The sequence below is a fragment of the Phoenix dactylifera genome, chromosome 9 (assembly GCF_009389715.1).
Source record: "Phoenix dactylifera cultivar Barhee BC4 chromosome 9, palm_55x_up_171113_PBpolish2nd_filt_p, whole genome shotgun sequence".
In the NCBI taxonomy this organism is placed as follows: domain Eukaryota; kingdom Viridiplantae; phylum Streptophyta; class Magnoliopsida; order Arecales; family Arecaceae; genus Phoenix; species Phoenix dactylifera.
The window spans coordinates 7,832,586-7,859,864 of record NC_052400.1 but is presented as its reverse complement, the minus strand read 5'-3'; the positions used below and the strand labels follow the sequence as shown (position 1 = coordinate 7,859,864).

At 43.1% G+C, this 27,279-nt stretch overlaps 1 protein-coding gene across 3 annotated transcripts; it reads left to right on the top strand.

Annotated features, from left to right (window-relative positions):
- The first annotated feature begins 1,255 nt into the window (after positions 1–1,255).
- LOC103724069 (OVARIAN TUMOR DOMAIN-containing deubiquitinating enzyme 1-like) lies at positions 1,256–14,837 on the top strand. 3 transcript variants are annotated; one of them, XM_008815220.4, is made up of 9 exons: positions 1,256–1,684; positions 5,345–5,410; positions 5,532–5,615; positions 5,724–5,846; positions 12,634–12,686; positions 12,884–12,933; positions 13,015–13,115; positions 13,954–14,253; positions 14,385–14,837. In XM_008815220.4, the coding sequence occupies exons 1-8, from the start codon at positions 1,487–1,489 to the stop codon at positions 14,233–14,235; spliced, it is 957 nt and encodes a 318-aa protein (XP_008813442.1). In that variant the 5' UTR covers positions 1,256–1,486; the 3' UTR covers positions 14,236–14,253; positions 14,385–14,837. The 3 variants fall into 3 exon arrangements, with proteins under 3 accessions (XP_008813442.1, XP_008813441.1, XP_017702359.1); XM_008815219.4 differs by having other exon boundaries at positions 1,257–1,684; positions 14,379–14,708; XM_017846870.3 differs by having other exon boundaries at positions 1,267–1,684; positions 5,547–5,615; positions 14,379–14,708.
- Positions 14,838–27,279: the final 12,442 nt, after the last annotated feature.

The window sequence follows — 27,279 nt, the reverse complement described above, 5'->3', positions numbered from 1 at the left end:
CCTATCAGTCTGTCCACCTATTAGGTCAGATTTTGAGTAGCAACATTACTATATAAAATTGAATGGCCTATAGCGTTGGATTCTAATTGCATGTATTATTTATCATTTTTATTATTGATTTTGAATGTTCTATTTTATAAGAAAGTGGATATTAATAAGCAGTTAAGCACCTATCCAAATGGACCAAAACAAAATTATTTGTTATATATTTTTATATTATCAAATTGGGTACATTGATAGGAACGAATTTTGAATTACTCATTCCTGACAAATTAATTAGTCATCCAGAATTGGATCCATCCTAAAAATAGATTTTTCTTTTACTTATAATATCACATACTGCGATGTAAAAATAGTGTTTTTATAAAAAAAAAGACATAAAGTTATAGGAGGGGCTGCTAGATGAAAGGACTCCAATGATTCATCAAAACCTCCTACCTCTGGCGAAGTTGATCGATTTTATTAAAACATTTTTTTATTTAGCTCTTAATTAGTTTATAAAATTTTCATACTTCTCTCTTCATAAATTATTTTTTTTAACTTTTGATAAATACATTTCTTACAACACATTATTTAGTTCAATAATAGTCGATTGTAATATAAATAACAATCATTATTTCATTTGCATATTTTTTTTATATTTTTTTCAATGTTCAATTTTCTGCATCAATTTTTTTAAAATTTGTATAACTTAAGAGATAATATTTTTTTAAATAAATGATGATCAAAAAAGTACTACCATTATTTTATATAATTATTAATTATTTAATAATAATACCATTATAAGAGTTATAATAATAATAAAATTTAAATACCAAACTAATTAAATACTGTATTTTGAATTAAATAAAGGTTGTTGTATTCATTATACTATTTAATGGCGGTTTTGGTGGAGATATATTATCACAAAGTAAAAATTTTTAGTAATACAAGAAGGACAGAAGTGCATATTGAGAAAAAATAGCATCGTTTATTGTTTTATTTGTTTCGATATTGGATGCAATATTTCATCTTTTTATCTTAGTTGTCAGGTTAAAAAAATTATTCATTATATACCCTCACTAAATTTATTAATTGATTTAATCAAGCAACATCTTGGTTGTATATTTATTAATTGAACCGATATGGCATTAGATTTTTTAATCCTGGTCGAGCACGGTCCGTGTAAGCTGATATTTGGAAGTCAAATCAGGTCCGGTGGAACAGAGAGTACGGCATTGGCCTTCACGGGTCTTGAAGCACGTAACGTTAACTCGGATCTGACACCTTTTCGTAGTGACCCCTTGTTGATTTCCCTCGGTAATCCCACTCTTCCTCGCTAAACACTCTCCTTCCTCCCCTCCAACCTTGCCCTTCTCCCCTTTCTCGTTGGTCTCCGAGACGTGCGGGCGAGCTGGCGATCGAGGCGGAGACGAGCGCGAGGAAGCGGAAGGCAGCCGACGGAGAAGGAGAAGAAGGCGGAGCTGCGGCGGCGGCGGCGGTTGTGATGGAGAAGCCTCTCTCCGAGAAGGAACCCGCTGTAGGGAAGTCCTTCGGTTCTTGCTCCAACCCTAACCCTAACCCTGGCTCCGTCGCTGCCATGGATGATTTCGACTGGGCCTGCTTCAGGGACGACGACATCATGCAGCAGCACTACGCCATCCGAGCCGAGGAGGCCGCCAAGGTGCCCTTCGTCGGAGATAAGGCAAGCGACCTCTTCCCTCTTCCAACCCCCATGATGCAATTTTCTGGTTCTCTCCTATATTTTTCGTTAATCTTTGTGTTCTTGGTCGGCATTGCTATCTAATTCCAGTCCCAGTAATTTAGTTCCAATCTCAAGATCGGTGCTATAACTGAGATTTTTCCCAATTTTGGTATTCCAAAGTGTCGTCAGGTGGATCTTGATGGAGATTGCTGCTTGCCTTTTTCCTTAAAATAGGCGTAGAAAAGTCAGATAACACTTTCTTGATCCGGTTCTCTAGTTTTACTGTCGTAATTTTGTTTAATTCTTGTCTTAGTTATCTGGTTATGTTCAACAGCGTGATGTGATGGCCAGGATTTCTGAAATATTATGGTACAAGTGTTAATAACTGGATTTTGAATTAGATTGTTGTTCGCATTTTCATGAAACAGGCGTAGAAAAGTCAAATGATAAGAGGAACAGCAAGAAAAGTGCAACTTTTGGTCTTTCTGTGTCTTTTACCATTTACATGGATTGTAGTGTTGCCGCACTTTAATCTTAACATGGTTGTATTGTTTAGTAATCTACTTACATTTCTGAGAATGACACTTACATGGTTGCCGCACTTATTGCTTATTTTTCTTTCATTGATATATGATGTAGAGAAATCAAATAAAAACAAAGAAGGAAGAGGGGGAAACGTTACCTACCCTCTCTAGTATAGTCTTCAAGATCCAATTTTCTACTCTTTTCTATGTTTCTTGAATCTTAATTTGTTCTATAACTCTGCTGTGTTTGTTCTGTTTGGTTGTCGTCTTAGGAATGTAATTGCATTCATGAAAATGGCATTGTGTCTGAGATTTCCTCCCAGTTTTGATATGCCCATAACAACTATCGACTGGACCTTGAACAAGATTGTTGCTTGCTTTTCTTGCCTATTTAGGCCGTCGAAGTCAAAATGAAAAGAAAGAAGTAATAGCCCACGAAAATTGAGTTGTCTAAACACTAATTTCTACGATTTACTCCCAGTTTTGATATGCCCATAACAACTATCAACTGGACCTTGAACAAGATTTTTGCTTGCTTTTCTTGCCTATTTAGGCTGTAGAAGTCAAAATGAAAAGAAAGAAGTAACAGCCCACAAAAATTGAGTTGTCTGAACACTAATTTCTACGATTCAGTTAGTTCTTTACTTCTTTCGAATCTTTTTCTCTAAATTTCTGTGTCATCAATTAGGTTTTGTAGCTTAACTGCCATTAGGTTTAACTTTTCAGTAAAGATATTATGGATGATAAATCCCAATTTCAGTATAGCCTGAGATAGTTGTGTTCCTTTTTGTGAAATGGGCTAGAGAAATCAACTGCTTCTTCGTCTTCTTGCCAAGTAGCATGTACAGACTATAATCATGGCACTCTTAAATGAATCAATGAACCTTCAAAGACTATGGTTACAGGCACACATGGATTGGCTTCAAATCTGGTCCTTAAAGCCTCTCTTAACTCATCATGAAATTAAGCTAGGAAATAGCAAACCTCTTTCTATTGAATCCCATAATATCACATGATGTAATATATCTTCTAGATATTTTGATTCACAGAGGCAAGGTCCGCCGTACCGGTACCGGTCGGCGTACCGGTGGCCGGCCGGACCGGTACGGTACCGGTCCGGTCCGGTACGTACCGGCCGGTATGCGGTGGTTTCAAAAACCACAGCGCGAGGCGCTGTGGTTCTTAAAAAAAAAAAAATCGTACCGGTGTGAACCGGCCGGTTCGCACCAGTACGAGGCCGGTACGGGCTCCGAACCGGCCGGTACGCACCCGTACCGGCCAGTTCGGCTAAAAAATCGGGAAACACCGATTTTTTAGTGGTTCTGGTACCGGTCTAGGACCGGACCGGTTTCGGCATTCCATGCACAGAGGTTTGAGAGAGATCAAAAGAGTTTTGGGTCATCAATTCTATCAGGTTTTGTACTCCCACTGCACTTGTTGAATTAAATTCTCTTTGTTTCTCGAGATTCTATTTCATGCAATGTTATCAGAACCAGTGCTGTTTCATTTATTCCAGAAAATGACACTGTGCCCTTAAATTCATATAGTTTGGCATGTCCAAAACAATTCTTATTCACATATTAAATAAAATTTCATATTTGTGCTGTATTCTTTTCATTTGATCATATTTCTGTATCATTTTGTCGAATTGTTTGTTGTTTGACTGATTGTGAGTGATTCTTCCATTGTATGCAACTACTTCACCTTGACTAGGATTTTCAAATAAAAACTTCTAGATTCTAGGTGGGGTATCAAGTACTAATTGGCAACTATTTTTTTTAAAGATTTATTGGATTTCATGGTAGCCACATATCTTCAATTTGATTGTTTTTTTTTTGCCTCTAGCAATTATTTATATCTTTGATATCACATTGCATTTGTTTTTGAAATATCTAATTACTCAGATTATAAAATATTTTTTTAATATATTTATTATGAGTAGCATGATTTTTCATAATTTCTTTCATCACCAGAAGGCAATAGATAAAGAATTCCACGGGTCAAAGATGCTAAACTGCAACAAGTGGGTTGTAATTCTGTACTTTTTCTGACTGAAACATGGAAATACAGAAAAAAATAAATAGGAAAAGAATAAATGGAAAGAAAAGGCAATCTTAGTTACAGAATTGGCCAAAGACAGACCCAAGTGTGTTACGTGTTACAATCCTGTGTTGACCTTGCTATGTAATAACTTTTCACTCTTGATTCTTGGTTAAGATTGACATTCTTTGATAGCTAGTGTATGCTAAGGAAGAAGGATGAATTGTAACTCCTAGAAAATATCCATTATATTGTAGGTAGGGGTTTGAAAATATAATTTTGGTAGGTTATAGTCAACTCTCGGATAATTTTTTCATCTTTGCTAAAATCTTTGATTCAGGTGGCATGTAAACATGCTTGGCATAACCTTTTTATTGCTGTAGTTTATGTGCAAACAATTTAAAGTGGCCGTTTGAAGGTTTAATTCAATCTTTCAGATAGCATAAAGTTGCTTTTAGGATTTTTCCAATAAACTAATGCACTTTTAGTCATGCAAGTAGTTTCACTAGTTCTAGTTGTGTTGTCAATCATATCAGGATAAGTCTTACCAATGACCCTTTCTGCAAGCTGGTCAAGAGGAAAACTGCACTAGTTTCATCATGACTAATTTAATTACTTGTCAGTTTATGTTTCTTTCATGTATATCCTGAATGAAAACAGTACCCTCTTTCTACACCTTTACGATATAACACCTACCATATCACCTCTCACATTCCTTTATGACTGTTCATGGCCGGATAAAGCTGCCTCTAGTTAGATGATATGAAGCTTTTTGTTTCTGATTATAGTTGTAATTGCTGTATGACTCTAAATTTTGAATACAGATTACTAGTGCAGGCTTCAGTAAATATTAGCAGATTTTATGATGTTATTCATCTTTCTTAGGTAAGTTCTATGGTTAATACATCATTATGGAGAATGTTTGATGGCCATATCAGTTGCTGATGTTTAAAGCCGAATTTGCTGTAAAGAGACTATAACTTTGATTTACAGATCATATGTAACTTTCTATATCTATGTATATATTGATTTTTTTTTTCTTACATAACAAAAATCATGTACGATTACCATTTTTTTCAATGTGTTGATAATGCAGGAGCCACTCTCTTCTTTAGCAGCTGAATTTCAGTCAGGCAACCCCATCCTTCAAGAGAAAATCAAGGTTCACGCAAGTGACGCAAATGAGTGCTGCTACTTTATTTCTCATCCTTCTTGATAGTATTTAAACATTATCTTCTGGATTGGATTTTATTTATGTTATAAGTATTTTATTTAACATGCAGCTGCTTGGTGAACAGTATGGTGCATTGAGGCGAACAAGGGGTGATGGAAACTGTTTTTACCGAAGCTTTATGTTCTCCTACCTGGTAATATAATAATATATGATTCAAAGTTCTCTGCATGTTTCAACAGTTATCTGTTAAAGTTGCTCTGGTTACAAGTCAGTAAGAGATATTTGTGAATAATGAAATTAGGAGCATATTTTGGAGTCGCAAGACAAAGCTGAGGTTGATCGTATTCTTGGGAATATTGAACAATGCAAGAAGACACTTCAGGGTCTTGGATATGTTGAGTTTACCTTTGAGGACTTCTTTTCAGTAAGTTCATCTTTCAAATTTTTCTCTTTGCATCTAATTCTTTTCCAGATATCTTTCGTGTTTTTGTTGATTATGGTTTTTAATTCTGAAAAAATGTTTTACTATCTGATAAAGGTAATGTTGATCCTCCTCAAATTCTGATATACCATAGATCATAAGCTGGAAAACAAATATATGTTCATCATACAAGGCCTCTCTATGTTAGAAACTGGTCGTACTATTCTCTGATCTGTACTTCATTTTGGCCCAGATGTGGCAAGTTAATGTCTTCTAGATCAATGTGAGCAGTTGTTTTGTATTACCATTGTTTTCCTTTATAAGGTCTGAATCCCATTGCACACCCAACAGTGAAATCTGAAGTTTTAGATAGCAAATGAGTGTTTTGCTGAAGACAGCAGGTGCAGGGATGAAAATAAGTGATATCCTCTTTTTCCTTAAAAACGAACTTTGTAAAACCAGCAAATGTCACAATCAACCAAACAGTTTTTCCTTTGACATGGGAGGTAGCCTTTATATGGCATTCCTCCTTGATTGGTTTATAATGTTTCCATTGCTATTCTCAAAGATATCATATGGTTTATAAGTCAACCATTGGAAAAGTCACCATGACTACCACTTTGGTAGGTGATTTAACCTTCCAAAGACCTGCGTGAGTACTCGGCACTTCTAGCATAGAACTACATAGGTGACCTGGTGCATCATAAATGAGCAAAATAAGTGATATATTTTGTGTCACCAAATTGTGGATGCTGTCGATCAAATATTTCTCTGTCAAATCCTATACAAATATTAGCCATTTGGCTGTTATAACAAGGTTTAGTTTTTGTTAATTTTGTGTATATATGATCATTTGGGTAGTCCTTGTTCCTCTTTTGTTGCCTTCCATTTTTTTTTCTGGAATAATTTTAGTCACGTCTAAAAAAATGGCTTCTGGAATTAGTCAGAAAAAAATTGGTCTCTTTGTGTGCATACGTGGTGTTTTCTCCACCTCATAACATTCCAATTGTACATTAAAAGTACTGCTACAGATCTCCTTAAAACCTAGGAATATAGCCAATTCAGACTCCAGGCATATCCCATCTAATTAACATATGAAGTGCTTGGGTCTCTCTTGTCCAACCCCACTTTGTCCTCTTTCTCTTCCTCCAGATCTGCTTCCTTGCACCCCATCATTCCTATTATGTGCAAATAGTGACTCCTATTCCCAACAAATAGTGATGCTTGTGACAAAAGCCATTCTCTCAGACCTCCATTTCAGGTCATGCTTGGCATGGCCCTAGCCTTTGTATATATTTTTTTGGTCCAAGCTGATCTTAAGCTTTTGTAGACCCATCTGCTGGGCCCAACTTGGGGAGGCGAGCTTAAGCCTATTCCTAATTTAGCCTAGTGATGCTAATCTTTGGGGTACATGAAAATGTATATACCATCCTAATATGCACTTGTCACACACACCAAGATTCTTCTTGACACTCCATTGCTTAATGTTCAGTTATACCTAAGTTCCCCTTCAATGATCTAGGTATGACAAGTATACTTTTGCATTATATTATCTTCGTACTTTTTACCTCCTAGGAAAGAATATTGTGAACTTAGAGACACAACGAGACATTAGTTAACTTGTCATCTCAAAATCAACCCTTGTTAGGTAATATTTAAGATATGCAACTCTTTGAAATCTTTAGGTCTATCTTGCAATGATATAGTATAAAAGCAGTGACCATTTGTCCTTTCACGGGTGCTCAGATTTGGAAGAAACTATCTATTTTTGAGTTGAACCATCAGTTATGGGAGCTTTAACCTTACTTGAAAGCACATTATTCCATGACTTCCTTTTCAGCTAGCAAGGGTAGCTATTTTTGACCTGACTAGATTGAACTTGGGCTGGATTTAGGTCTTGCAGATTTTAATATAATTCAAGCTTAAGTTGGGTTGCCTAACTAGACTTGTACATGTTTTGATTTTGGGACAGTTGCATGACCCATTTTTTGTAATTATACTTAAACATTTGTTTAAAACAAACCCCTCACCATCAAAGCAAACCATTATAACTTTTTAATTGCTCGTGTATACATAGTAGAAATTTGTCATGTAGGAGAACACACTAAAGTATGGCGTAACCATTTAAGATTTTGGAAATACGTCTGTTTTTTCTTCTTCCCTCAAGAAACCCTACCTAGAACAACAATAAGTTCTCTTTCTACCTTATTCACCCCATTTCTTGTTATCATCTCTACCTCCCTGTTCTTTCTTTTACAAGTTTTCTTGTTAGCTTGAATTATTCCATTGTTATGTCCTTTGTTTGCTCTTGTTTTAATTCATAAGGACCAGGGTAGCCTTATCCTGCCAAACAGCTTGTAAGAAACAGGCAAAATTAAGGAGTAGTTATGACGGTCAAACTTGCTGATGACAGGCATTACTATTCCAAGGGAGAGCGTCATAACCTATTCCCGGCAAAAAGGCATTATTTATCCCTGATTCCTTTGTCTTTATGGATACCCTTTGCCAAAAGTTATTCCAGATGTTGCAACAAAATAAAATAGGAATAATTGGTGGTGTAACTATTCTAGTAGGTATAACTTCTCCAATTTTTCTTATTCTTTAACCAAATGTGGCCTAGATGATTAATGCAAGGAATGGAATGGAGTTCTCGGCCTAGATGATTAACTTCAAGGAGTGGAAATGTGTTGGGCTAAATCAGGTTCAGGCTGAGTCAATTAAAATTAGTAAAGTTTGTAAGCTGATCTGCACCTGACCCACACCAGGACATGACTACTTGAATCATACTTTTTCACAAGTCAACTCCTAGGACCTGACCATATTCAATAGGCCTGTAGCTTATTTTGCATGACTCATGCAAACCTAACTCATCCTTATCAATACTGAGCTGACTTGTCCAATTAACAGGTGTTCATTGATCATTAACCGAAGGTTTTAGTTGATCATCAAAAAAGTGTCCATGCATGTTAATTTTACATGGTAATAGTCAATCAACTGTATAGACTACCGTTCTAGCCATTTCTATGCAATATTTTTCTTACACATTTAATATCATCTAATAAACAAATTTCTGTGGTTGGCTCCATGAATTCACTTTTTACATGTGTGAGGCTCTTTCAATAATAGATATTGACGTGGTTGTAGGAGCACATTGCATTTATGAGTAGTCTATCCAAGCAGGTGAAATATCATTATAGGATCATCCTATACATTTATTACTTGGCCGGTTGTCAATGTAGGCCGCGAGGAGCATCCATCTACTTTAAATCATCTAGTCACATTTCTCCTATTAAGTGTTTTGAGATTCTTGTTTCCAGAGTTCGTCGCAAGGAAAGTTTCTTGATTTTACAGGTAGTGCATTGATAATATTAATAAATTGTCACACTCGTAAATATCAAAGGCAAGGAATGGAATTAAAGACCATGGAAACAAGGGGCAAGCACTTTCTCCATGTCTCTTTTCTGCCTGTCTTCTTTGCAAATATGAACTTAAATGTCTGATAGCACAAAATCACTCCTTTTTTTACTATTACTATCTTTAAAAAGGAATTAATGGGTTTTGATAAATGACATATACCATATACTTGTTTTGACAAAGGATCTTAAATTAAATCGCCAGAGGAAAACAATGCAATTATTTTTTAAATTGCCCCAGCTTTTAACTTTGACATCAAACTACCAATTCCAGCTTTGAGTCCCAGTAGATTAATTTTGATAACAAATTTCCAGTCATGCTTAATAATTCAAAATAAATTCAACATCAACAATTCTACGTATTTCTTCCAAAGCCTTCTATTATTTAGTAGTGGAGGTGGAGGAGTGCTACATTTTAGTAGTGAGGGAGGTCCCGTGGAGGCCTGTGAAGTCAAGACCATAAGAGATACAGTCTGGTATGGTTCAGTATTGATGTCTATCGGAACTCAGTATCTCATCAACTTTTCTAGTCTGATTTGTCTGTGGAGTTAATCCAATGTTGGCTTCTGGCAACTCACCAACAAAAATATTTAGTAGACAAGGAACTAGTCTTCAAATAAAGACTCATTGTTAATCCAAATGCTAACTTAAAGCGCCACTCTTTCTATTCAAGAAGTTTTAACTGAGTACGTGGCATTGCTGTTTTCCGAATGGCAATTCTCAAAAATCAGCCAACCCCGAATTGTTAGGAAAAGGCTGAATGGTTATGGTAATTGTCAAAAATCACTTTTTATTTATAAAAAAGTGTTGTTTATGTATGTGTTGTTTGGTAATCATATATTTTAGGATTACTTTTTATGGAAAAGCTTACCATACTCAAAAGATAAGGAGCAAGATCACAAAAGCAGAAGCCAGAAGCTAGTTTTTCTAGCTTCTCCCAAAGGGCACCGTTTCACTTCTTCGTGATATTACCAAATACTTTTTCTTTTAGAAAGTATTTTTCCTTTATTTTTTATTTGTTTAAAATTTAGGACTCATGAAAAGGACTTTTTTAAGCGACATCAAACATGCCCTAACCTAATTAAGTGGAAATTCTAATGTGACTCAAGTCTGTCAGAAAATATAGAAAGAATTATGTCTGATAACAAGCCCCTTATTGCACCTAATTGATTGGAGAAAAAATCCTTGGTGTTGGGGCTGTCAAACAAGTGAGTTCTTTCTGAGTAGCTCGTTGTCAGCTCAAAATTAGCTCCATTGGGCACACTTGACTAGCAAATAAGCCTACCTTAAGCTAAGATCCTGAGCTTGAAATATAGATAATCTGAGAACAAGCTCTGCCTCGCTTATATTTAGCTCAATTAAGCTTGATAACAATGTACAACTATATATAACTTTATAAGTATATTACATAATATATATTATGTAATATGAATATAATAAGGAAAAAACATGCTTCCTGATTTCATTGCTACACTAGCTTGTCCTAGACCCTTTTCTTAGCTTCCTTCTCTCATCTTGTTTTCAACTTCATTCAAGCCTAATCGAGCCAGCTTGAGTGCAAATGATCCCAGATTGAGCTCAACCAAGCCAGCTCCTGGCAAGCTTGGTGAAGCTCAAGCCAGCCACCACATTGATGTTCAAGCTGGCTTGAGCTGGCCTGAGCTCAGCTTATATACACCGCTAGTTGGAGTAACCGGCATCTAGCTGAGTTTTCTCTTTTCCTCTTATGAGTTTGGAGGCCTAATTAAGGCATCGGCCACCTCATTTATTCCTTTTATAATTCCTTCTTGGACTCCTCAAACATGATTGGTGATTTAGTAGCCTCTGTTTACTTGCATAAGATCCACCAATTGTAGGTCTCCCTTGCTGTGACAAGATCTGATGCCTGATATTTTTGGTCTATTTTGTGGAACCCCTCTTTCTTTTGAGCCCAGCAGAATCCACTCTTTGATCCTTGTTTCTTGGATGGTTTCCATGAGATCTCTAATTATTTTCAGTATCTACTCTTTTGTAGTAATCAATGGTTCCATCCATGAGACAAGTCTTTGAGGCAACTTTAATCGCTTGCAGGATTTATAGGTGTTCCACATAACCGTTTTATTTGTTTCCAAAGAGATATCCAAACATATCATCATCCTTAAATATTTGTAGAACATTAGGTTAGGGTATTTCTGACTTTAAATTGTAGTAAGCATGATATCTCTTCAAAAATTGTGTTCTTCATACCATGTTTATTGTATAATTTTCTCAGTATATTCTCAAAATTCATCACCAGCATTGATAGACAACAAAAGAATAGAAAAGCTAAGAAGGAAAAAATGAAGAGGGAGGCATCACTTTCAAGGTTGATAAAAGGATCGATCTATAGACAGCACCCCCCCCCTTCTTTATTTAGATTGGTGCTCTGAACAGTTCCCACTAATCTATTACTATAGAAAAAGGGATACTTATTGTCTAGTCCAGCCATTCATCTTCACCACCAAATATTTGCCAAGATTTAGTAAAGTGACATGGAATATCAATAAATGGTACTTGAAAGGGATTGAGCATACAAAGATAATTAACTCTCAGACTGAAGATAATGCCCCATGTTTATCAAATCATTATAGTGATCTTAATGCCTAAGTAGTTTCCTTCATTCTATAATTTAAAAACATGAAGAAAACAATTGAACAACATTATAGTTCCTATGTTTATAATGCTTATTTAGCATATATCACTTATTTTTTACTCAATTTATTATCTCATTATCATCCATTGTGGTTAGTCAGCTTTAAGATTATAACACTTGGTGCTTGCAATTGTGAACAAACGATAGATGGGAGCCCCCAAAAACACTAACTAATTTGCACCAGTTTTAGCATCTTCAAGATTAAGTTTCTTAATATCTCCAAGATTTACAAGTGAGCTCCATTTTTGTGGGCTAATCGAGCGGCATTGGTAATCTCAGAGAATATATTTTCTAGTTAAAATGGAAATGCATGCAAAATTTGTTATAAGTCAATTGTCCTTATTAGATAATTTAACTATAAATTACTGAATCTCTTTTGAGCGTGTATCGAAACGAACAAGATTGAGAATTAAAATGATCCATGCACCTCTGTCATCAGGAAGTCACACTGTTCCAAGTTGCTCTGGTGCTAAAACTTCTTCTAGATAGTTCATTTCTTTTGGAATTACCAAATGTTTTCTTGGTTCCTTGCAACCAACTTAACCATCTGCTTTTTTTTTTTTTTAAGAATCTCACATGAACGTAAGAACTTGTAAATTCTGTCTTGATTTTTTGAACACTGCTCTTCCCCACTCCATGTGTGTGTGCGTACATCTGCATGGATGTATGTATTTCTTTATAACTGATCGTTCCACGTGTGAGTCAGGTATTCATTGAGCAGCTGGAAAGTGTTGTGCAAGGAAATCAAACTTCAATAAGGTAGATGGCCTTCACTGATTATCCTCATTTGTTTGTTGTACCTTTTGTTAATATATCAAGAGTTCTGATCATATCTTAAACTTAAGAAAGGTTGGGGGGGGGGGGAGTTATTGTGTGGATGCAAAACTCATTCCCTGCTATAATTCCAGCAAATGCTTTGCTTATCCAGAGAAATATGTGCTTATTTTTATTTTCAGCCATGAAGAGCTCTTGCAAAGGAGCCGTGATCAGACGATTTCGGATTATGGTGGGAAACATCATTCGCATCATTAAATTGCTCTTCTTATGCCACCATTGCTTTTGTCTTCTAACTTAAATTGCTGGTCAGTTGTAATGTTCTTCAGATTCGTCACTTCTGGTGAGATACGCAAACGAGCCGAGTTTTTTGAACCATTCATTGCAGGCTTAACAAATTCAACTGTCGATCAGGTTCGTCAGGATTCCCAGTCTAGTTTTAGGCTGTCCATCCATTAATCTTATCTTTGCTAAAGTATATTTTCTTGTTGGTGATTATTGTCTTTGACTAAAGATAACCTGAAAGTTCATGGCAAGTTATTTGAATCCATACTTGCATATAATCATAAAGTTAGGAGACCTCGCCATGGGAGGAGGCTACTTAATTTCGAACGGGTACATGGCAGTCTCATTGCTTCTTAGGGAAAATGCATCATTTGAACATTCTTTGGGGGGCAATCAAAGTGTGCATGGGTTGATTCTCAATGCTAGTATGCCAGATATTCTTGAGGTTGATCGGTCCCCTCCCAGGATGACAGAACCCAGATTTATTACCTTAACAGTTGTTCACTTGGAACAGCAGTTATCTGGTCTCAGTTATTTCCCCTCATGTTCAGGCATATGGTCGTGAATAAACAAATCTTGCCTTGATCCTATGTTGTGTCATGGAAGTGGAGAAATCAAAGAGTTATCACCGACGGGCCTGCCTTTTGGCCCTCAACCTGATGGACATTGCAAAATGAGAAGTTTTAAGGTGGGGAAGGGTTTGTTGTCTAGACATAGAAATTATGCAGTCATTCAGATGGTATTTAGACTTGAATCCACCAAATTCAATGTCTTGAAGTAGTGCTTGGCAGGGGCATCTTACACTCAATTTGGTCTCTAGCTTACAACCAATTAGTATCTTTTCTCTACTTGCTATGCTGGAAGACATTTGATAGAAAACCATGTCCACTGATAGCTAAAATTGAGCAAGTAAAATTTCTTCCTTCATGGTGTACTAATATGGCTCACTCTGTTGTGTGAGTTGCAGTTCTGCAAGGCTTCAGTGGAGCCAATGGGAGAGGAAAGCGACCATGTGCACATCACTGCCCTATCTGATGCATTAGGGGTACCAATACGTGTGATGTACCTTGATAGGAGCTCGTGTGACTCGGGCACTCTGAGCATAAACCATCATGATTTTGTTCCTGGTTCCAATTCACCTCATGAAGGCGCTGCCCAGAGTAGTGAAGCCAACACGGGTCATCCAGTGACTCCTTTTGTGACCCTGCTATACCGGCCTGGCCATTATGACATTCTCTACCCAAAGTGACGTGCTGCCTAATGCTTGGTATGTTTTATATTTGCATGTTTCCAGCATGTCTGCATCTCTCTCTCTCTCACTCTCACACACACACAAAGATTCAGCATGCCTGCATTTGTTAATGCTTATACCTACAATCATCACATTCTCAGTTGCAGGCTGCCGAAGGTCAAATGGAGAGAGGTCATGGATATTCTGGGGCAGTGCCATGAAGTTTAGGGCCTTTTGTTTTGGAAGGGGCATTTGGTCCAATTCTGAACGGTTCTTATTTTGTTTTTCACGATCCCAATCCCCTCACAGGTGATACATTTTGTCAACAAAACACAATCTTTTTTTTCTGAGAATGTCAAAAAAAACACCACTATCAGATGCAATTGGAGATTCTTTGAAGCGAGTGTTCAATGATGATTGATACCTGGCATACATGGTTGGGCAAAAATGTGTCCTCTTCTACTTGTGTTGAACTGTAGAATTGCCAATCATTTTCTAGGGTATATTGCGATGGTTTTTTGCTCAGGTGATACATTTTGTCAACAAAACACAATCTTTTTTTTTTCTGAGAATGTCAAAAAAAAAACACCACTATCAGATGCAATTGGAGATTCTTTGAAGCGAGTGTTCAATGATGACTGATACCTGGCATACATTGTTGGGCAAAAATGTGTCCCTCTTCTACTTGTGTTGAACTGTAGAATTGCCAATCATTTTCTAGGTGGTATACTGCGATGGCTTTTTGCTCTTTTATTCTTGTTTGTCTCGTAGAAGCCCAAGGCTAATATATTACCCCTTAAGCCACGCTTACATTGCTGACCAATTACTAGCGCTGGAGTAGCATACACCGTCAACGACCATGCAGTATTTATTTCTTTGTTTGCTTGTTTGTCATGTTTCTTTATTCATCCCTATGCCGCTAAATTCTGTCCACAAGAGTTTATGCCGTTCGGTTCTACTTGCATTTGCAATTACTGCCATTACTCGCTCTCTTAGTTTTTTTTTTTCTTTTTTTTTTTTAGGTGCAACAGTGGCTTTCACCGTGTAAATGCGGCCAACAAAATCAGAAATCTGAATTGATCCGAGATTAAAATGTAAAGGAGATCATTTGGGCTTATAAGTGAGAATCTATATTTCTCCTGACAGCCAGCAGTATGCAACAGTTTCGTGGCAGAGGGATCTACGCGGTTCCTACCGCCGATTACTTTCGCATCTCGTCTTAAATGATTCATCATTTATTCTCCGCTGCTTGACGAGTGCTGTTAATTACTGGAATGGGTTATTGGACAATGAAGATTGTATGAAAATACAAACAGGCGAACCAATGGTGCCCAGATTTATTTTATTTTTTTTTTTGCCACGCCACTATCCAACCAACTTTGGTGGATGTTTAGCTGAGAATAATCAGAATATAATTGCAATGAAGGACATGCTGATGGTTCAATATTTTGAGAAGGCACATAGATCTTGGTAAGATAATAATGCTTACAAGACTGAACTGGATGCATGAATCTGCCGTGCTTGCGACATCTCTTAGTAAATCGGTCAAATATAGGAGTTGGTGTAACTGGGGGAGGTAGTGGGGGGGTTCAGTTCGGATCATATCCAGGTCAAGTCGGAATTCAGAAACATCTATTAGAGAACTTTTCTTTGTTTTTAATAATTATTAGAGAATAGGATGTCTTATGCCCTTAATTTGTTTTAATTATTTATTTTGTTAATATTGTATAAGACCATAACATTCTATAATGGGTTTAGATTTGATTTTTGGTGTTCATTTTTACAAATTTCAATGTCTGAGCCTGTTACGAGAAAATTTCAGGTTTTTTGGGTTTGTGGTCCAGAGTTTAGGGCTGAAAGACCGACCCTGATCCTAGTTTTTCCACATTGAGTTGCTCAATCCACTTTAATCGATCCAAAATCTATACTTATCAATGAGATGCCGGTTTATTTTGATAAACCTATCACATGCAGTCTTAAAGCATATTGATTACCCAAGAGAGTGGTAAACTTCTAACCCGTAGTTAGTGGCAAATATCACATAGTGGATCACTTAAGAGAGAGTTGTGTACTTCTAACCTGCAGCTAGTGGCAAATATCACACAATGGAAAATTGTGAGATTTTGATTATTTTTCAGTTGGTCACCTTTTACTTCCCAGCATTTGCAAATTTCAATTGTTTTGCAATTCAGTAATTCTTACAAATAAATTTGACTGATAGCAACAAAGTCATAATCTGACAACCATAACTTTCTTCTACATTTCCACAATTGTAAAAAATGAATTATGATCTTGATTTAAAAAAATGCTGTCATGACAATATATTGCAACCAGACTATCCAGTCATTGCCATCAGACATGGTGCTGGCATGGCGCATTGGTATCCATTAGTGCCACAAGGCCATATGAATTGCACCAGTCTAGCTTTGCCATATCAGGTAAGCAACTACAATCCAATTGGAGAGAAGGAAGTAATTCTCTCGATCAAGTTTAGGAAAAAATAGAAAGATTAGCGAAAGTAGGATGTCGGTCCACTTTTCTTTCTTTTAATGAATAATAAACTTAGATACATAGCCTCTATGTATACTAGTAAGGTCCGCTCTTGCACAATCGGCGCCGGATTCCTCTTCTAATTGAAAAAGAAATATTTTTTTTCCGAAATAGACATAACTAGTGAAAATAATCATGAAAAGACTAAAATCCTATAGAAGGTAGATCTCGACTTTTACATTAACTTTACCTTTAAATACTCCATCTAAATCTTTCCGAATTGAGAGATATGTAAAATCACAATTGTTGCTGGAATTTGGACTTGGGGGCGACCACTGGGTCGGGAAGGAGGAGCTCCGGGAAGGCTTGGCGAACGGCGGTGATCCGGTGATGTGCGGCGTCCTCCGGGAGACCTGCAAGAAGCCGGTGGCCGGATTTTTCTGGCGCCGGCCCTCCGATGCTTAAGTCAGAGAGATGGCCCAAAGATATGCAGGAGCGGAGCTCGAGTCAGAGAGTCGGGAAAAAATTCTCCTTCCCCCTTCAGAAATTTCCTATTTATAAGGGAACGGGTTTACCTGTGATGAGACAGGGCGAAGGCACTGTCGTATGGTTGGACGTACAGTAGGAGTTAATACTCGATCGTGTAAATCAATGCTGTCTTTGTAGGAGATCAGGCCGAAGTCTTTGAATTACTACGGAACCATGCTGTCGTTTATGGCCAAACAGGCTTGCCGTGTAGAGCTAAACATTCGAAGACAACAGGAGCCATGCGCCTTAATTGTTGAGTGAGCCACATGAGCCACATGCATTGATTGTTGAGTGAACTAGGCGTTTGGAGAGGCCATACGCTTTAATTGTTGCGTAAGCTAAATGTCTGAGGAGGCCATACGATTGTTGGCAAGGACAGGGCACGATTCATGGGAGAACACGATAATGGCGGTCTACCGCTCGGATGTTTTCCAGTCGGAGGAGCCGCTCGGGCACTTTCAAGCCCTTAAGTCGGGATCCATTCGGCCGCCCCTTGCTCGGAGGGGTGCCCGGTTGCCTCCCGCTCGGAGGGGGCGCTCGGTCGCCTCCTAGTCGGGGAGAGGCTTGGTTGCTTCCTGCTCGGAGGGACGCTCGGTCGCCTCCTGCTCGGGGAGATGCTTGGTTGCCTCCTACTCGGGGAGATGCTTGGTTGCCTCCTACTCGGGGGGACGCTTGGTTGCCTCCTGCTCGAACAACTTTTTCCCCCCAACTACCCCCGACTTTCGAGCTCGAGCTGCTCGCAGGCACGAGCGCGGGAAGTAGTTTAAAGTGGATTAGGGGGGAATTTTGAATTATCACGCGCTTCGAGACATTTTAATGGGAGTAGGTGGACGGCGTCCCTTCTTTTCCGAAGTGTCTCATCATTAGTACCTCCCATTTTCCCAAGCGTTCCTGCGCCGTGAGCTCATGATGGGGCTACACGATCCGACGAGGCGTCTCCTTTTCCGAAGCATCGGCCCGAATTGAATGCTGCGCCTTAATTTCCTGGGTTGACACATGCCATGATCTGGACAAGGAGGAGCGCTCTGCCGAGCGGATCTGAGTCGTTGGAGGGGTCTATATATAAACCCCTCCTTGGCCGTCTTTGATTTCTCTCCCATTGTCTTCATCTTCTTCCCATCTCCTTCCCAGTCCGAAGCGGCCGATCTTTCCCTACCTCCGACGAACTCCCATAGGTGTCCCTCTTTTTATTGCTCGGAACCCTTCTTTTCTCCCCTCTTCTTCTTTCTTTTTTCCTAATGGGTCTTGGTCCGACCGAAATCGGGTCCATGATGAGTGAGTTAGAGGTTGAGATGGCCTAGGAGTGATTTTTTCCTCGGCGAGGGTTCCATTTGGAACCCGCTGGGTTGGGGGATCGGGTAACGAATCCCCCGGTAGGTTAGATCGGAGTGTACTTGGAGGCACTCTGGGCCGGCCTACGGTTTCCCCTCCATGGGTTCGTGAACGAGTTGCTCGGAGAGTACCAACTCGTCCCGGCGCAACTTGCTCCGAACGCATGGAGGACAATTATCGGGTTCTTGTCCCTGTGCATGGCATATGGGATCCCGACTTCCGTGAACGTCTTCCAGCGGCTCTTCATGTTGAAGTCCAATCCGGGAGATGGGGAGTGGCTCTATATCGCCCTTCGGGCGGGTCGGCCGCTCTTCCAGGGCGCTCCATCGTCCATTCATGATTGGAAGAAAAAGTTTTTCTTTTTGGGTTCCGAGCGGACGTGGGGGTTCGACCCTAGGTGGAGGCAGAGCCGACTCAGAACCGCCAACAAACTCCCCAGGCTTTCTGCACACGAGCAGGGGATCCTTAACGCCGTTCGCGGCCTCGGGGATGGTATTCTTCTGAGCGGCCTCGTGAGCGAGGACGCTCTAGTCAATGTCGGTCTAAGCTCGGCGCGTCCTCAGGGTAAGGGTAGTAAAGAAAGGTTTTCTTTTTCTTTTTCTTCGTAATATTTTGCGAACTTATCTTGCTCGTCCTTGTAGATATTGCGAAGATGGTGACCAAGAGCGAAGCTTTGTACGCTCGGTTCCGCAAGAGGGCTGCCAAGCTCGGAGGAGAACCGCTCAAGCCGAAGAAGAAGGCAAAGGTCTCGGCTGACGGGACCGCCGAGAAGAGCGCTCTCCGAATTGGGTCCTCCGAAGCTGCTCGGAGGGGAGGCTTGAGCTCCAAGCCCAGGAGCTCGGCTGGAGCCACTATGGCGCTTGCATGCCCGGCGCCCATCTCGCAGGTCCCCGTTCGGTCGCCTGTCCGACCCGAGCGCCCGACATCCGAGCCGGGCAGCAGCCGAGGGGCTGTGAGGCCGCCCTCGCCGAAGGCGACAGGGCCCAGCCTCTTCGACCCACCGGAGGATGAGGGCCAACAAGAAAGGCGGCCCTACGTTCCGGAATGGGCGGTGTTAGAGGGCGACTCAGCCCTCGAGAATGTTGAGACGGTACGGCAAATCTTCCGCGTCGCGCTCCTTCTAGCCGATAGGGCAAAAATTCAGGCCATGAGCCTGAATAATTTTTTGGAGTCAACTCGCCTCTCTGCTATTCGGGTAAGCTTATTTTTATTTGTTTTTTATTTTAGCTTTTACGCTCTTAGCTTTCATGCTCTAATTTTGGCCCAACTTTTCCTTTGCCTTACAGCACCTCTACGAGATCGATACTTTGATATCGCTCGGCGCAGACTACAAGGACCGAGCTCGTCGGTATTCACGAGCCCAAGAGGAGGCCGAGAAAAAGCTCGTGGAGGTGGAGCTCCAAAAGAAGGAGCTTCTGCTCCGGGTGGGGACCGGCGAGGACGAGATCAAGCTCCTATCCATAGTGCTTGAGGAGGAGAAGGCCGCCCATGCTCTGACCAGGTCAGAGCTGCGGTCCACTGGGGCTCGCCTGGCGGAGGCGCAATCTCTGCTCGCCATCCGCGAACAGCTCGAAGCTCGGAAAAAAGAGGCCCAAGAACGGGCTCAGGATGTCGTCCAGCTCTTCCGAGAATCGGAAGAGTTTCAAGAGCTGCTCGAGGAGGAAGCCGTGAACGGCCTTATCCAAGGGTTCAACGACTTCCGCAATCAACTGCGCCAGCTCTGCCCCGATTTCGATCCCAATCTACTTCAGCCCGAAGCTGGAGTCGAAGGCCTCCGAAACGGCCGGAGAGGCAGCTCCGGAGGCTGCCCCGGAAGAAGCTGCTCGGGGAACCGCTCCCGAGGGTGTCGCGGCTATCCCCGAGGTCGCGCCCGAGAGCACCGAAGGCGGCGAGGTTGGGGCCACTGCCGAAGGAGATCCGACGGTTGAAGCCATCGAGGTCATCGAAGTCGAACCCAGAGAGATCTCGGCTGAAGATGCCACGGCACCCGCCTCTTAAGGCTTTTTATACTTTCTCTTTCCTTTTTTGTAACAAGAGGTCGGCCCTTGTCTATTGCACGGCCGAACCTTAATTTTGTACTTGGCCTCCGGGCTTTTGAATGGAAATATTCCTTTTCAACTTCGTTCAGTTATTTTATAGTTCACTTTTTAGCTAACGTTTCTCCAAGGCTCTGCTGCTCGGGTTCCCGAGCTGCTAAGGCACTTTAGATCGAAAAAATGTCCGAGCTTGCCAAGCTCCTAAGCTTGAGCCGCAGATTCGCGGTTATAGAGCTCGGGGCCCCAACTGCGGGGCGCCGTGCTCTAATCGTCTTATAAGGTAACTAGCTTCTGGCTCAAATCATTGAACCCCCCGAGCTCGGGATTAAATTTCACCGAGCTGCCGGAAAACCAAACTAGGGTTCGTGCGTGCGGGTTCGACGAGATTTCAGCTCGTAATCGGCTCGGCGGAGGACCCCGATATTGGCCGGAATTTTCATTTACATATCCAACATAAAAATGAATGGAATGTGCGTATCGAATAGACAGGCGCCGATCAGAACGTACCTTCTCGGAGTTATATGCCCCGCGCCGCGAATTGTTCTTAGGGGTACCTCAGTTTGTCGTAGAGGACGACCTCAAGCTTAATCCGAAGCATGGGGTCGTAACCCTTTGAGCTCATGCATGAAGCTGCCGCAGGCCTCAAGGCGCCCAGACCTCGATCGAGGTATCTGATATCAGGACCAAGCTTCGATAGTCGATGGAGATCGAGCCGAGCTCGATGGTTGATGGAGATCGAGCCGAGCTCGATGGATGATGGAGATCGAGCCGAGCTCGATAGTTGGTGGAGATCGATAGCTGCATCTCGAACTTTTGGTTGATCACGAACATTTATTTCTGGAGGGACCGCGAGGGTACTATCCCATCATTCCGAGGTCGAAGGGTCTGGGTACGCACTGTCGACACTCAGGGCATCCCGACCTTAGTCGAGGAGGCGCATACGGAGGGCCGCGAAGGTACTACCCCGTTGTTGGTGCTGAGCGCCACAGGGGGCTGCGAAGGTACTACCCCATCTTTCCGAAGTGTCGAGGGGTCTGGGCACGCACTGTCGATACTCGGGGCATCCCGACCTTAGTCGAGGTAAGGTTGAGCCGAGCTCGATAGCTGACGGAGGTCGAGCCGAGCTCGATAGCTGCATCTCGGACTTTTGGCCGAGGCGTCCAGCGTCGTTCGGCATTAATTATAGCATCCTAGCAGGATCGCATATCAGGTTGTCTAAAAATCACGAAACTTCCTATTAGGAGGAACGCGATCATAAATGAAGAATAGCAAAAGTTACTATGAAGAAGATAAAACTTATGCTCAGAACAGAGAACCCCTTGGGGTCCTATTGATGATACACCTGGAGGTTTTCGGAGCTCCAACTTCGTGGAATGGGGGTCCCTTCGAGGGATTCCAGCTTGTACGCTCCAGGTCGTTGGACGTGCGCGACCCGATAGGGTCCTTCCCAATTCGGGGCCAACTTTCCTTGCTCGGTCGGCTGGAAGGCTTCAGCTCTTCTAAGGACGAGATCTCCCACTTTGAAGGATTTAAGTTTGACCCTGGCGTTGTAGTATTGCGCCACCTTTTGCTGGTATCTCGCCATGCGGATCCGGGCGGCTTCCCTCGTCTCCTCGATGAGGTCTAGGTTGTTCCTGAGCTGCGTAGCACTGGAGTCGGCATCATAATATTCTACTCTCGGAGAAGGGAGTTTGATTTCCAACGGGATGACGGCTTCTGTTTCGTACGTTAAGTTGAAGGGAGTCTCGCCGGTGGGTACATGGAATGTGGTCCGATAAGCCCACAGGACATTGTATAGGTCTTCGACCCACTGCCCTTTGGACTGATCGAGCCTGGTTTTGAGTCCCTGCAAAATAGTACAATTCGTTACCTCGGTTTCTCCATTTGCCTGAGGATGTGCGACCGAGGTGAAACGGTGGTCGATGCTGAGCTCCAAGCAGAACTCTCTAAAACGAGCATTGTCGAACTGGCGGCCGTTATCTGATATGAGGATGTGGGGGAGCCCGAATCTACAGATTATGAACTTCCAAACGAAGTCCCGCATCTTTTGCTCGGTGATCCGGGCCACTGGCTCGGCCTCAACCCACTTCGTGAAGTAATCAATGGAGACGATCGGAAATTTTCTCTGCCCAGTCGCCAAAGGGAACGGTCCCAGGATATCAATTTTCCATTGAGCGAATGGCCAGGGGGAACTAATTGAGGTCAAGGGGGCTGAGGGTCGGCGCTGGATGTTGGCATTCCTCTGGCACCGGTCGCATCTCCGAACAAAATCCAGCGCATCCTTCTGGAGTGTTGGCCAATAGTATCCCTGGCGCAAAATTTTGTATGCCAGTACTCGGCTTCCCAAATGGTTTCCGCAGATTCCTTCGTGGACTTCACGCATTGCGTAATCCACCTCCGACGGGCGGAGACACCTGAGGAGGGGAGAGGTAAAAGATCTTCTGTAGAGTTTGCCTTCATACAGTATGTATCTCGAGGCTAGGCGCTTGACTCGACGAGCCTCACGCTCATCGTTGGGGAGGACTTCATTTTGTAGGTAGCTAACGAGCTCATCCATCCAGCTTGGCTCAACGTCGATACAAAGAGCTGGTTCGGGCTCCTCTATGCTGGGGATCTGGAGGTACTCCAGTGTCGCCGCTTTTGGGAGCTCGCTCATGCGGGAGGACGCCAATTTTGATAATTGGTCGGCTCTGAGATTCTCCGACCTGGCAATATATCGGATGTGGAAGGAACCTAGAGTCGAAGTGAGGTATCGCACCTTCTGGAGATATTTTTGCATTGTCGGCTCCCTTGCTTCGAAGTCCCCCAAAATTTAGCTTACAACCAATTGGGAGTCGCTGAAGGCCTTCAAGTTCTCGACCTTCAGCTCTCTAGCTAGCTTAAGCCCGGCTATGAGCGCTTCGTATTCCGCCACATTGTTAGAGGCAGAAAACTCGAGGCGTAAAGCCTGCTCGGCAACCACTCCATCTGGACTGGTGAAGATGAGGCCCGCTCCGCTACCCCCCGAGTTCGACGAACCATCGACGTGCAGAGTCCACGTCGACCTCGGAGTCTCCTTCGCTGGCGCGGGTTCGAGCTCGGCCTCGTCTGGCATAGTGCACTCGACTATAAAATCGGCGAGTGCCTGCGCCTTGATCGTCGGTCTGGGTTGGTACTCGAGGTTGAACTCTCCGAGCTCGATGGCGCACTTTGTAATTCGACCAGCACGATCTGATCGCTGCAGGATCTGCTTTATTAGCTGGTCGGTCAACACGGCCACCGTGTGAGCTTGAAAATAAGGCCGGAGCCTTCGAGCTGAGACGACCAGGGCGAAGACGGTCTTTTTCAGTTTGGAGTATCGAGTCTCAGCATCCCTCAAAACCTGGCTGGTGTAATATACCGGCTTTTGAAGCTTGCTCTTCTCTCGAACCAGGACCGAGCTAACTACTACGGGAGAAACGGCTAAGTATAGGTAGAGGAGCTCGCCCTGCTGAGGCTTCGTAAGTAGGGAGGAGAAGCGAAAAGGCACTTGAGCTCTTCGAAGGCTTGCTGGCATTCTGCCGACCACAAAAAGTTCTTTGGCTTCTTGAGAGCCGCAAAGAATGGAAGGCAGCGCTCGGCCGATCGGAAGACGAATCTCCCGAGAGCTGCAACTCGGCCTGTAAGCCGTTGCACTTTTTTGACTGTCCTCGGGGGCGTCATCTCTTGGAGCGCTCGAATCTTCTCAGGATTGGCCTCGATTTCCCGCTGTGTAATTACAAAGCCAAGAAACTTGCCCGAGGTGACTCCGAACGCACATTTGGCAGGATTGAGCTTCATTCGGTACCTTCGGAGTGTAGAGAATGCCTCGTTGAGGTCGGCCACGTGATCTTGCGCCATTCGGCTTTTCACCAACATGTCATCAACATAGACCTCCATGTTTCGGCCTATTTGGTCTTTAAAAATTTGGTTGACCAGCCGCTGATAAGTCGCTTAAGCATTCTTTAGGCCGAAAGGCATTACTCTGTAGCAGTAGATGCCCCCGTCGGTGATGAAGGCTGTCTTCTCTTCATCCTCCGGCACCATCCGGATCTGGTTGTACCCTGAGAATACATCCATGAAAAATAGTAGTTCGTGCCTCGAGGTGGAATCCACAAGCTGGTCGATGCTAGGGAGTGGGAAGCTATCTTTTGGGCAGACCTTATTCAAGTCGGTGTAGTCTACACACATGCGCCATTTTTCGCTAGCCTTTCTAACAAGGACCACATTGGAGAGCCACTCCGGATAAGATATCTTCCAGATGAAACGGGCCTCGAGGAGCTTGTCGACTTCCTCAGCCGCTGCTCGTTGTCGCTCTGGAGCGGCACTTCGCTTCTTCTGTCACACAGGCTTACAGGTTGGCTTCACTTGGAGTCGGAAGACCGCGACCTCCGGATCTATCCCCGGCATATCGGCGGACGACCAGGCGAAGACGTCCATGTTGTTCCGCAGGAAGCTGACAAGGCGATCTCTCTCGCGAGCATCAAGGCCGGAGCCGACCTGCACGGTTAGCTCGGAAAAATTTTCTCGTAAAGGGATTTGGATGAGCAGCTCACCAGGCTCTATCCGCTTCTTCTGAGGGCCGACCCGTGCCTCTAAAGTTTCGGCCGAGAGCTTGTCATCTGATGTCGGAACCGATACTTTGGCCGGTTGCTTCGCCTCGTGGGTCGCCATGTAGCATCGCCTTGCTACCGCTTGGTCTCCACGGACTTCGCCGACTCCTTAGCTGGTGGGGAACCGCATAAGCAGGTGGCAGGTTGAGACCATGGCTCGAAGAGCGTTGAGCCCTGGTCGTCCAAGGATGGCGTTATAGGCCGAGGGCAAACGCACTACGAGGAAATCCATCCTCATGGTACTTTCTCGGGGAGCGAGCCCGACCTTGACTAGAAGATCGATCTCGCCCTCCACCGAAACTGAGTCCCCAGTAAATCCGACCAGTGGGGCGTTCATCCTCCGTAATTGCTTCTCTATCATCCCCATTCTAAAATAGGCGTCAAAGTATAAAATATTCGCCGAGCTTCCATTATCAACCAGGACACGTTTTACATCAAACTTGTTTACAACCATAGAGATGACCACAGCATCGTCATGGGAGGTTTCAACTCTCTCCAAGTCCTCATCCGAGATCGAGATAGTTTTGGAGGCGCGCAAGCGCTTCAGGGTGGTTCCTTCCTCTGCAGCTCCTCCGACCGAGGTTCCGCCTCGGATGGTGTTAATGGTGCCGGCGATGGGTCTGTTGGCATTGGGATCTTCGGGCTGTGCGGTATTCTCCGCTGGCCTTTTCTCTTCACGCCGGTTCCGTACGAACCGGTCGAGCACTCCTCGGCGGATGAGTGCCTCGATTTCGTCTCGAAGCTGGAAGCAGTCTTCCGTATCATGGCCGTGGTCCCGGTGGAAGCGGCAGTACTTCCGGGGATTGCGCTAGGCCCCGGGATCCCGCCTCAGGGGCGGAGGCCGGAAATAGTCCCGGCCCTCGATCTCCATGAGAGTCTCAGTCCGAGGAGCAGTAAGGAAAGTATAATTTTTGTACCTTCCGTTGGGTATGCGGGACCGCGGTGGAGATCTCAGCCGAGGCGGGGACCTTGGTCGAAGCGGTCCCTGCAACTGGGGTGGACTCTTCAGACGGGGTGGGTTCTTGGCGTGGAGACGGGCTTCTGGGATGGCCGCGCTCCTTACGATGCCTTTTCTGCTTTTTGGAGGTCTGCTCGGCCCCGCTCCGTCTAGAAGCAACGGCTTCCTCGGCTTTCGCATACTTCCGCACCCGAACCAGCATCTCAGTAAGGTCAGCAGGAAAATTCTTCTCGATAGAGAAGAGAAATCTATAAGACCGGGCCCCAGTCTTCAGTGCTGATATGGTAATTGACTGGTCAAGCTCCCGGACCTCCCATGTGTTGGGGTATGTGGAGACCATTGGTGATGAAGAGAATTGAAGGAGAATCAATTCTGCATAGTTCTGTCTAGCGGACTGTCAGAGTCAACTCGAGCTACAGTCGAGTCGACTTGGAAACAGTCGAGTCGACTAGAGGCCCGTCGAGTCGACCCGGAAGGAGAAAAGCCAGAAGACTAAGAAAAATCATGTTTCTGTCTGGACTGTAAGAGTCGACCCGAAGGTTGGTCGAGTCGACTCGAAGCATCGTCGAGTCGACTCGAAGCATCGTTGAGTCGACTCGAGCTACAGTCGAGTCGACCCGAGATCGTGCCAGTTATACTAGGATTTGTCCAGACGTGCCCGAGTCGACTCGAACTACAGTCGAGTCGACTCGAGCTCACGGAAAATCATACAGACGAGTTTTCTTTAGTATTTTTGGTGGCATTTCGATGGCTATGATCATCTGAAGGTCTTGAGACTATATATAGGACTCATGAGAGCCCTAGGGGATGTGATTCCAGTATATTTTGAGAGAGACTCTTGTTTGTTTTGTGAGGCTAGGGTTCTAGAGAAGAAGAGGATTGGGATCCTACTTCTTGTGCAAAGGGAATTCTGTGTGAATCTCTTGTAGAGCGATTGCTTGTGATCGTTCGAGTGTGTGCTATCTCTGTAATCAGTTCATCCTAATTGAGATTTGGAGCGGTGGAGGACGTAGGCTACTTGTAGCCAAACCTCGTTACATCTTTGTGTTTGCTTTGCTATTTTCTTCCTTCTTCTTTCTTTGGTTTGATAATCCGCTGCGGTGCTCAA